This window comes from Vidua macroura, chromosome 1, assembly GCF_024509145.1.
Source record: "Vidua macroura isolate BioBank_ID:100142 chromosome 1, ASM2450914v1, whole genome shotgun sequence".
Classification (NCBI taxonomy): Eukaryota; Metazoa; Chordata; class Aves; order Passeriformes; family Viduidae; genus Vidua; species Vidua macroura.
In genome coordinates this window covers 47159146-47171745 of record NC_071571.1, presented here as the reverse complement: position 1 = coordinate 47171745, position 12600 = coordinate 47159146, and the positions used below count along the sequence as shown (strand labels likewise).

General features: G+C 38.2%; 1 protein-coding gene across 2 annotated transcripts in view; it reads right to left on the bottom strand.

The window, feature by feature from the left end:
- SEPTIN7 (septin 7) overlaps positions 1-12600 on the bottom strand; it is a 60125-nt gene that overhangs the window by 20055 nt on the left and 27470 nt on the right. For both annotated transcript variants that reach the window (XM_053978016.1, XM_053978023.1), the window contains exons 2-3: positions 6558-6664; positions 587-687 (exon numbers count right to left, since the gene is read on the bottom strand). In XM_053978016.1, coding sequence (XP_053833991.1) covers positions 587-687; positions 6558-6664 — 208 coding nt within the window. The remainder of the gene's footprint in view (positions 1-586; positions 688-6557; positions 6665-12600) is intronic.

Genomic DNA, 12600 nt, shown 5'->3' with positions numbered 1-12600 from the left:
GAGATTACATGAATAAAAAATTGTAAGTTACATTATTTACAGAAAGAAACCTGGTTTTGCTAAGAAATCCCCCACAGCTTGGGGTGGGTTTTTTTGCTTTTCATTTGCTTTTCTTTAATTAAGGTACTTCAACACTGCAACTGACCAACTCCTCAAGCTAAAACTGAGTTATATAGTTCTGAAGATACAATGTGTGAGTCCACTGAAAAAAACTTTCAAACACAATCACCTTCATTGTAAAAGCATTAAACAGAACACTTAAGAACTGTAGCTAGAGTAATATGCTTCACTGATCACATCTTGTGAGAGCACAGAAGATGGTTCTGCACACTGCATGTGTGGAGAAAGAGCCAAATGCACCATTCAGTTTAAGGGGGAAAGGCTGACACCACTTCAGTCAAGTTATAAAGGTACTTGGAATTACAGTAATTAGAAGTTTTCAGCTAAATGAAAAGTTTAGAAGTGTTAATATTTTAACTGAATATTGAAGCCTGCATTTTAAAATATGTCACAAGGTATTACATCTCTCACACATACAAAATGCAAGGCAGAATTATCATGGGAGAACATACAAAGAATGTCTTACCAATTACTATTATCCACAGCATCTCCAAATCCTGGTGTGTCAACTATTGTAAGTAGTAACTGAACACCACCCTCTTTGATTAAAACTTTTGACTGCTCAACCTGTAAAATTAATACCGTAAGATTAAATTTTCAGCAGCTTAGTCACCTATCTTAAACACTGGGAAAAGCATTCAATGAATAAGAAGCCTGACAAAGAATTGCTAACTTTTCTGCTTCAGAGGTACACTGTGACTGTGTTCTGCTTATAAAATTCCAGTAATTTCACAATAATGAATATTTTTTTAAAGAAAAAAGTCATTATTTAAATAAAGTCAGTGATAAAAGAACCCTTTAAGTATATGGGATATCTTAATATTTAAATTCCTGATAAACAGAAAAAACCTTAACCAGGCATTAAACTTGATAAAGTTGCAAACTTGGTCACTTCAAAGAAAATTACACTTCTCAAAACTAATCCTCCCCACAAGCACCTTAGACACTTCTAGTCCTCTAGTCCTGTTAATGTATTTTTAAGAATACATTTATTCTTCAGATAGCATAATGGTTGGGAATGGAATCTGAAAGTGATGGTTTCCTATTACAAACAAAGTGAAACAAGTGATACAATCTGGCTGCAATCTGCTGAGCTAGACCTGTGTGACTGTAATGGATTGAGTTAGCTCAAGTCACTGATGGAAACCCGTCTCAGAAGGCAACTGCATCAGCACAAGGAATGAAGCAAGATCAAGGTGTGGGAGTTCATGCCTCCTATTGTGACCACCCATCCACAGCACAGCTCAGGCAGCTTGCAGTGAACATGTCACGCAACAGATTAGGCATGTCATGACAGAGAAGAACTAGGCTAAGCAGCACATGGACTGCTTCCTACTAATAGGAACACCCCCAGCACACCCCCTTCTTCCTACTGGTATTTCAGTAATTATTGATATCACCAATGTCAGGTCCATCTGCCTGGAAAAGTGCTGTACACCACTGTACTATCAGTGAGATGCACAGCAGTATGAAATGACAAACACATGTTGGCTTCTTTCCAATTGCTTAGACATTTAATCATCCTTTTTTTCCCCTGATATTAAACCAATTTGTATTAAATCACGAGTGACACTGTTTTCTAGATGTGGATTCAAGAAATCAGCCATGTAAGCCATTTATCCAGAACCACACGAGAGCCGAAAGACTCAAGGTGATGCCACCTTGTTGCTTAACATTCCTTAAGCATCATAAACCCTAACTGGGGAGAGAAAAGAAAGTTCTATTTATAATAAACCCTATCTGGATGGTCTCTTGACCAGTTCAAGATTTGAGAAATATCATATTAATGCTTCTTAAGCTCTTGCACATCTCTAATTGTTGTGTAAGTGAAGTAGACTCTCTCAACCACACCTGAACATTGTTGCAAACGCTCTGCAATCACTGCTTATGGGATGCAGTGTAAACCCACAAGACAAACTAACACTGCAGAAAGTCGAACTAAATCCCTCTTGCACAACTGACTTCAATTCAGAAGAGAATATCCAGAATCACAGAAAACAGTAACTACCTATAAAGAAAGCTTCATATTTAACCTCTGAGTATGCAGGATGCTGTTTTTATCTACTCATCAGTAGGGATCCTACCCAAGTCATATCAGTCCCTTTTGCTGCTAGTTCTCAAACAGTTAATGGCTACCAGGATACTGGTCACAGAAGTATCCAGGTTGGGCTGGACTTCAAGACCACCCAATTCAAACTCCAACATGAAGATGCCTTACTGCAAGGCTAGGAAGGTGTAAAAAAACAGGAATTAAAACCAAACAAACAAGACTGTACACACACACCAGCCTAAGCCACCACCAAGTTACTCTTTCACAAACTATACAACTCTCATCCTTCCAAAAGTGTGCAGCTGAAAGCCATGAGAACCTAGGAATATATGCACTGCTTTAGAAACGTACGTTTTAATTATGGTGAGTGTACTTCCCCCCATCCTCTGGAGTTCTATCAAGAAATTTTATTGTAAACAATTGATACCAGAACTCAAGACAGTAATCCCTTGCCATAGTCAACTCAGCCAAGAGCTGACTACTCACAAGCTTTAGCACACAAGAGATTAACTTCTGATTCCTTGCATTCTTTTGGCTATCTTGCATATAGTAACCACACAGCCCTCCTATTACCACGTTGTCTGCAAGTATACGAAACCCACAGCACTAGCAAAATACTAGAGATAATAATGTTGAGAGATGTACTCTTGCCAAGAGCTGCAAGGTATCAGCTTTATTCTCCAGCAAAAAAATTCCCAGAAAAAACAATTATTATGGGCTCACAGTGGAATGCTTTCACAAAAGAAGCAATTAATAAAACATTATCTTGAACATATGTTTATAACAAAGGAAAAGAAAGGTCAGGAGACCTCAGAAATGTCACACCAAGCATTCCCCCTGATTCTGCATGCTTGTAAAATCTAAGTGTGGCTGAATTTGTGAAGCCACCTTTTGATAAACTGTCTGCAGCAACTGAATCTCTGCAGACAGTGCTAATACATTACTGGGTTGTGAGGATTTACATTTTTTCTTACTTTTCATAAATTCATGTAGGTATCTTGCTATCAGAGCAGGGTTTTCATAAACCTACTGATAGGAAACAGTAGATGAAGACCCTGCCACAAAGCCTCTGCAAAGTTGCATTTTTCTAACCTAAATGGATGTGTCCATACATGGTCAAAGGCACAGAAAGCAGAAACATCTGGAAAAGATCCAGAAAATCACTGTAAACTAGTGTCATTCACAGTTAAGCATCCAAGTACATCCCATCATCTGATTTACAAGTATTCCCAAGGGATTCATTGAAAACATTAGTTCAAGTCTTGGAATTTAAGACTTTTTAAGAAAAGTCTCCTCCAAACAGCCATTTTCCCATGCACTCCAGTCAGCTGGGTCACACAGGTCTCCTTGGCAGTTATTACACAGTGTTCATCACTTGATGCTTGTTACAGCTTGACTGCTTTTTATTGGATGAAACATGCCTTTGCCATCCTGCATTTAAGGCAGTCAGATAATGATCAGAGAAAACACATTTAATACCCTGTCATTTCTGAGTATGCTTCCTTTGAATTCTTCTGACACCAAATCACTTACTCTCAACTGTTTTTCTGCATTTTCTATGAGATTAATGCAAAGAGCTGCCTCACAAAACAATTCCAAACTGCAATGGTTTTCAAGCCCAAACCACAGTTTGTGTTTACCTATGTGAGAGCCTCTTACACAATTCCTGATCAGTAAATTGTTCCCAACGTATAAGAACAAGTGATTATTACAGCCAAGATTTGAAGATGCTCAAGCGAGGTGGTTTCTCTCATCCCTACCCTACAAAACCCTTTCATCAATCGTCAACTTAAAAAGGTTTTTACTGGCAAAGAGTACAAATCCAGTGGATCCAAATAAGGCTCCCACTGCTTATTCTTTAATATTTGACAGGAAACACCTCCACATCATACACATTGCTACCACACATGATTTTCAAACTTGTAGGGGGAAACAATTTTATCCTCACTTACACTGACAATGAAATAAGATAGTTTCAGTTTCTTTCTTAAAATGCTACACTGACTTTTCATTAATCCCAAGGAACTGAAAGCAAAACTGCATTGTAAGTATATTTTTTAAAAGTACTTATTAGATAAAGTCAGATTTAGTTTCTAGAGGGGAAGACTATCTTTAAATCTATTTCATTCCCACCATATTATTCTCTACGTCATGTCAAACTCCAATTCACTATTGAAAATAGCTTTGGCAAGCTCTTGGCCTCAAGCTTTAGCCCACACAGTAGAAGTAAGAAGAAAATGCAATGACTTTTCAGCCTGAGCTCTGTTCAAGCCCTTTTCTTCCCCTCTCCAGCTTTACATAGGAAAAAAAAAATCATTAAGTGAGGCTTTCTGGAAAGTATGTCTTTTTCTTAAACCAGTAAATCAATACAAATCAAACCACCTCGATGGTCAGAATGAACAGCAGATCATCTAATCTTGCCCCTTAACAGATGAAAGTACTTAACTCAAATTCCAGAAATTCCACACAGATCTTCATATTTTTTCTTACACTGATGCATCTTTAACTAGGAGGGGAGTGTGTTCTCTGAAAGATGTTGCAGTTTGGATTTTTTGTTAGCTTGTGTACAAATTCTTCCAAAGATTTTTCCCAACTGAAAAAACTAAAAATCTTCCAATGACAGGGAATCCATCCCACAGTTATTTAAACTAAAATTCAATGAACATAACCCTGAATTGGTTTAGCTTCTGCTAAACTGAAATGTAATCATCAGTAATGAAATCATGCTACATCTCTCTTCCAGTAAAAAAGTCACCCGTCTATTTGGTTTTCCAACAGTCACTGATTGGCTCAGTAATAAGTATACTGTATGAGAGTTTAACTCTCTGCCCACCTCTTCCATCCCAGTTAACATCTCTTTGAAATAAGCAAGCTGTTTCAAGATCTTATTCAAATAACGGTCTGATGCCCCTAATAACAAGTTTTCAAGTCCGTTTTGTCAGCCGCTATGGTTTTACGTTAAACTGATAAAGCATGAACAGACATGAACAAAGCTCAGAAGCTATTAATATATTGTTAATCAAACTCTGGTTGTTCAAAAGCTTTTCTCAAATAAGAAAAATTGATATTTTGCAATGAATTTCCTTTGTAATAGTATTCAAGTTTTAATGTTGAGCTAACATAAGCAATGCAATTTAAACTTCTCAATATGGACAAAATAACTAACTTTTCCCTTCTACTGTGGTAATTATTCTGTGTTCTGACATTGGATTAAAAATATCTTATCCAAAACCCCAAACAAAAAAACTCAGAGGTCCCACAAAGCAATAAGGACAGTGGTTCATGGCACTGCAGCTTAATTACTTGATTCCAATGAGTAAAAAAGCACTCTATTTTACAGCTTCTGTTTAGCACATTGCACACCCTCCTAACTCAAAACAGGGATTAATCCCTTTATCACAACTCTGCAGTTGCCCAGTCCTTTCAGCCACCGTTGAATTTTGCAGCTGGAGGAACTCTTTTGGACAGTAGAAGCAATGGTGAGCACCCTTGGTCCTCACCTGTACAAAGTTAGATTATCACAAGCTATCTTCGCAAAAGTCTTAAGCAAATGCACATCAAGAGAGGTAAGCAGAGCTCATGCATCCTTATTCAGCTGCTCAGCTGTGAAGGCAGAAAGTACCTCACAAACACAGTGATTTCCTAAACGACCTATAGCATTATTATTTCATAGCATTAGGTAACTTACTTTTAGTAATCTTTTTATAACACAGAAAACATTTTTTTTTTTTTTTTTATGAGAAAATATAATTGATCAGTAGCAAGTTATTACACAAAACAAATGGATCAGCTTCAGTTTTCCAGTCTTTGACTTAATATTTCAGTTGCATCATGCACTTGCAGGAACATCCTCTTTGCCTAAGTCTAGTGCTTAAAGTCAGGCAGGCTCACCCTAGTCCCTGACGTCTCAGAATAACAACTTGTAACAGGTCAACAAGGTACCACTATGGATACAGGCTGCAGAAGATTCACAGATACTTTCATACCCAGGTCCCTGCCCTTCTGTCAAATAATTTAATATTAGGTCTCTAAAAGCCTGCCTTAGATAGATTTGCACATGTATGTATTTCTACAGATTTACTCACTATTTTAATTAATAATAAACACTACATTTTCAAAAAGTTCTGCACATATATGTGCTTTTTAATCTACAGGCAAAACCCAAAACACTTCATGGCTCCCACATTTCTACAGGCTACAGGTTTGAGAACCTGGAAGGTTTGCTGTTCAGATACACTGAAAGACACACTGAATATTTCTTAGTGGTTCATATCATGACTAAATGTATCTTGAAACTCAGGTGTTTATGTGACAACTGTACATCACCATACATTACTAAATTGCATGTTACAATATTCAGGCTGTACCTTTTTTTCCCCAGACATACCTGTACGGTCTTTTTAATTCTGTGTGAAGGACCTGGATACTCTGGGGAATACAATTCAGTTAAGAATAATGAGTTGATTAATGTTGATTTTCCCAGTCCAGATTCACCTAGAAGAAAACAGAACAGTTTCGGTAAAACCACAAGTATCACGTCAACTATAAACATTTAGATCCACATTTCAAACACTCTCTAAACATAGTACCTGAAAACATGCACTACACTCTAAGACTTTGAGAATCTATAATCTTTTCCAATTTCAAGGAAAACCTTTCAAATCCAACTGTCACTGTTGGGCTCTATAGACATTAATTTTTCTGATCATATTAAGTATTGAGTGCATTCAGCACTTTTGTCCATTTCTCCCATCACAACATACAAAGATGATATTACACTGGATTTTATACGTATACAAGCTATCTTCCTGGTATAACTCACCATAATGCCAAAGCAGATTAAGTTCTCACCTTTATTTCAAATATTATTTGAGAGTCTTTATTACCAGGGAGGGGAAAAAGAATGGGGGTGGGAGGGGGGGGGGGGGGGAGGGAGAAAGACTGAGACTAGATTTCTATAACTATTAAAGCCACAAGAGATAAAATGAAGTTTCAAACTACATGGCTTGCCTGGGAATTTTGTTGTTGTTGGGGTACAGAAGGGGCCTGGATTTTATTGGGCAGTTTTTTGATAATTTTTTCACAAGCAACAGTAGATCAGCTTTGCGGAACAATCTGGAGACACGACTGCCATGACAATCCAAGCAAATACAGCTAAACACACCACAGCAAAGATTACCCTCCATTCACAGCTGTACAGAGACAAGGGCAAGAATTTCAGATCAACTATTTATTATTTAAAATAAAAGTCTTTTGCTTAGCTTTTTTTTTTTTGTTGTTGTTAAGAAACAACTTCAACACAACAATTCACTCTGGCATGAGAGTAATGAAAAAGGTATTAAAAAAATGCTTTTTTTCTGTTTAGGTTTCATATGCAGTCTGTCAGTACATTGACCTAAACAGAAACAGACAGAAATTTGCTTTCAAACCAACAAATTTGAGGGCAAACCATGTACTTTCACTGAGGGAGGAAAATGAGCTGAACTGGGCCCATAATTGAAAGGCAATGCTTAACTAAATCACTGATCAGTCCAGCCCCAACAAACATTGCATTGATTTAGAGACTGAACTGAGAAAACTTCCAACCCTGTCTTGAGGTAAATGTCCTGGGTTAATGCAAGAGAGTTATGTAACAGAAAGTAGTTAGGAACTGTCTCCCCTGTAATAGGTATCTGGGTTTCCTACACGAGCTGGCTCATACACAGCAGCCATCTCGATTACAGTGGTGTAGCACAGAGTGTCTGCAGCACCGAGCAGAGCAATCTCATTAGCTACACGGTAAACGGATTAGCAGCTGATGAAACACTGCAACCAGAGCTCCTGCCGGCTGTCTGCGCTCTCAGTAGTGCTTGCTCTTCAAACCCCACCCTTTCAGACAGATGAGCTAACCCGCGCTGCGAGCAGCGGCTGCCCACAGCCAGGCTGATGGAAAGGGAGATAGATACTCAAAGTAGGATGTCAAGATAGCAATGAACACTAACCCCACCGGGACAGGTTTATGCAAGCCAGCAGGGGGACATGACTGCTGACAAGATTTCATCACTGCCCTGCAGATTTTGCCTTTTTCCGTGGTCAGATGCATGAGACACCTACAAACTATGCAGTAAACACAGTGCCTCCGAGTCTGGTTACAAAGGACACAGAATTTCTACTGGTTTGGACACAGGTTTTCTACTCTGCATTTGCAAGATTTAAAGGGCAGGGGTCAGCTGCAGCCGAGAGGCCTCCCCACCAATTCTGCAACAAAAAGAAGCTTCTGAAATGCCCAACTTTCCATTCTCATAGATGCATCTTCGTTAAAGCTTAACCTCCATGTCACAATCCTGCTCAAGAGATAGACATCATTCCAGTTAAATTGAAGGTCTTTATTCCACTCTACTGAAGCTCTCAAGAGGGTGGCTCTGGTTTTGAAATGGGCAAGTCATATCCTTTCAGATATCTTCATTTTTCAACTTGACCATAATCTTGTAAAAGGCACCCTACTACAGTATCGAAGGAAGATTTTAGCATCAGATTCTACTTAAGTATACAAGAAGGGTTGCCCCTTCTTTCACCCTTCTATTAGGGTTACTGCCAGTCTTAATATGCTGAAGAATTTCAGGTGAAAAACACCGTAAACAACCACTTCTCCTGAAAATGAGTGCCTGTCAAGCTGTTGAAATTCAACATATGGAAATAAGATTTTCTGCTTCAAAAGAGTGTAATGGAAAACCAGCAGTTTGCCCTAGATGGCTTGGGCATCTGTGGAACTCCATACCAAGCAGTCCCTGAACTGCTGAAGCATTACACCCTGAGAGATCTGAGGTTTGCTCCCCTCCTCACCCTTCACCGCCCTCACAGCTGCAAGGAAGTGAAGAAATTTTGAGCTGAAATTAGTGAAAAGAAACTATGCTAAGGATATTTATGCTCAATCTTGTTCCCAAAGGTGCCCAGCATCCTGGATAGCCTTACCCATCATGCTAACTTTAATCAACCAGTGCAGATTATAACAGTTTAAACTGCTTAACCGCTAGCAGCAATCACATGTAAGAGTGATACCTCAATTCAATGCACCAATCCTGGATGCAGTTGTGCCTTATATCATGTAAGGGTCAACATCTGCAACAGCAGTAAGAGGCTATAACATCAGATAAAACAATTGCACTGAAACTGTAGGCAAAAAACCTCTTAACTGGAACATTTAATATTGTACTGTAGGAAATCATGCTGCTTCCATTGTAATAAAACAAGAGTTTCTCTGTGAAAGAAGAATTTGAGAGATCAGCTGTAAGTGAACACTCTAGCACCCTATCTGGACACATGAAAATATTCTAATTTTCATTAGAAATATGGTAAGTAGTTAAAAAAATTCAAATTCCAACCAAAACAACCCCCTGAACAAACACACACAAAACACCCTTAACTCCACAGCCAAACAAAATCCTCTGTCCTTCCCAAAACTACCTAAAAGGATTGCCTACTGGAAAGGCTTCTAGGAAATTAGCTTCCACAGATGCAACAGGCTATGAATACGACTAACAAAACCACAAGGGAGAAGGGAAAACAAGTAAAATTTCATTTGCCCTTACAGAAACAAAATGATACATCTCAAATAAAATGCATCTTCCCATTTTCAGCAAGTACTTCTGATGATATTTTGCCCTTTGACCACTGCATGAACTGGCAAAAGGATGCAATGTAATAGAAACTTTTCAACAGCAATAACTCCCAATCACATAATGAATTATGTTGCAGTTAGACCTAGGTGCCTAATTTAGAGTGAGCAATTTTTAGAAATGTGTTTTTAAAAGAAGAAAACAAGGAAAACATTTATTTTGTAAAGTAATCTTGAATCCACTGTGTTAATTATTTCTGGTATCCAGGCACTGCCTTTTACCTTGCCCTCTCTCTCCCACTAAATATTTCACATAGGCTTCAAATTCTTCTGAATATTGTTCTTTTTCTTCATTATTTTGTGTCCTATATTTATGAGTAACTTAGTGTTTCCAAATGCTAACATTTTAGTAAGCTGTTTTTATAGTCACATTCAAACACATGGAGCTGGCCACCCTTGTTGGTAGAAATAAGCACATACTTTTACTAACATACTTTTGTGAAGGAATACCTTTTGTGAGCCCTCACAAGACTAGCAAAGTTCTAACTCTTCTCAAGTCCATAAATTTCTAAACAGCTGTACAAATAGAGTGGAACTCTTCTTTTACACTTGGGTTAACGATCACATCTTGACCATTAGCATATTTATGAAGATGGCTCATAGCACATCACTTTAAATTAACCTTGGATACCTGTGAACAAAACACTGATCTTCCTTCCTTTTTTCCTACACATATAAGACTAGCTGTTAACATAAGAAAAACCAAGAAAAAAAACCCAAAAACCAATACATTCAGTCTCCTCTTTAATATATAAAGCATATAGATCTCAAATATATTTCTGGGGATCAGAGGAGACCACTGAGATGGTTTGCAAACCATGTAAATAGTCTCCAGAATAGCACTAAAGCATGTTAGTAAAGGAAGTGAACAACTGAAAAACTGGAACAATGGTGTACAATCCATGTGAATGGGGGAAAGCAGTGCTCAGGTAAAAAAATAAGTAACTAGGTTGATTGAGCTACATAAATCTTTCACCTTCATTTCCAAATCCCTCCTCATAAATGAACCAGAAATCCTAATCTGTGATAATCAGCTAGAAAATCTACTCACAGCTAACTTTCTTCTATCAGTTCTTGCTATGACTTTATTACTACAAAAAGTCTCAAATTGCCAGCATCTGCTCCCTGTGATAACAGAAGTGAATTGATACCCTTAATGATGCTTTTTTCACTGTTCACTGCTGTGGCACATTAAGAATGTGGCATATTTCCAACCTCCTCCAACTTTCCAGCCTCTGCCAATCACACTCATATCTATGAGAAAAATGGACAAGAAGTCCAGTCCAACCAGCTTTATTTGTAACTTCTGGTGGAGACCACAGTTTCCTCATTCATGTATTGCCCCTCTCAATAATACATCACACTACATCTTCCAGATACCACATCATTCTAAAAATCCAGGATCAGTTTTCTTCTATATTTTTAGGATCTTGTTTTCTAAAACTCAAGCCCCAAAGAAAGCATGACTTGCATTCTTAGATTTATGACCTCACGTGAGAGCTCATTAAACATATCAAGTGATCAAGGTGAGTAACCAATCTTGAACATTCTCAGCATGCTCTCTGCATGATTTCCTACCTCTTCATTATAAGTTACTCTTGCAGAAATGACCAGAAGTTTTCTACTCGTCACTAACAATTACTTGGCTGTCTACCAGTGAAACAGTATTTCATGCTTATGCCCTGTGACAGTCAACTGCACCACTGGGAACATGACCACAAGTGCTACGTGTATTTCGGAATTTCAAGTTGCTTTCCCAAGCTCCAGGTGGGACTACAAGACTGCCAAGGAACCAGCCACCAGCAAGAAAAATGTTTTGCAGCACTGGAAGCCAAGACTTCAGTTAAACTGCTCAAAGTGATTTGCTTCATGCATCATCACCAAGAAGACGGCCCAGTCTTTCTCTTATGGTCTCTATTAACCAGACACAGCGAGAACTGCAGATAGAAAAGAAGCATTAACGACCAATTCTGATGGCTGAGAGAAGGTAACTCATCCCAGTGGGACTTGTAGCTCATCAGAGAAAAGCTGCCAGTAAGTCCCATGGTAACCAGGTTTCTACAATTTGCACAGGGTTTTTGGAAGCTTCCATGGCATTTTAAGTAGACATCTTTATTTCAAGTTCCTTGATACAGTCAAGCATAAGCTGCAGTTGCTTCACTGCTTTTTCAGAATGAAGATATCCAACAACACATTTCTTCTGTGATGAAGGGCAATTGATAGCACATTTGATATCCACAAAGAGTTATTGCAAGGGGATCAAATTCAACAGAAAAATGCTGTACTTCTCTGCAACCTACTTATACAGAATGTTTACATCAAAGCATATTTTATTTTTAGCTGTTGAGCAAGTTTTTTCATGGAATTTTTCGATTTTATAAATTCTAATTATTGTGACAGTTTTTGCTTAAAATACAATCCCATTGGTTTGATGCTGGTGACTCAAAGAAGGGTAAAAAGCTTATCAGAAGGTATAAAAAAATTGTATTGCATCTTCTTTCATCCTTGTACAATTCACAGTTTATGTGCACGACAGCACCTGCAGCTTTATGCAAATGTGCAATGGCTTTGATGGCACTGTAACATGCAGGCTTTTGCTTTCATGCAGAAATGCAGAAGAGAAGCTACAGGAATAATCAGAGAGCCTGAACTATGGCGAATGGTATGAAAGAACCATCCTCTTGCCGAGGGGAAATGACGCTCTGCCATGTCATTATAGACAACCACAAAAATGGAGACTACAAGATGCTTTTAATTTCAAGTCTGATTTTAGAAG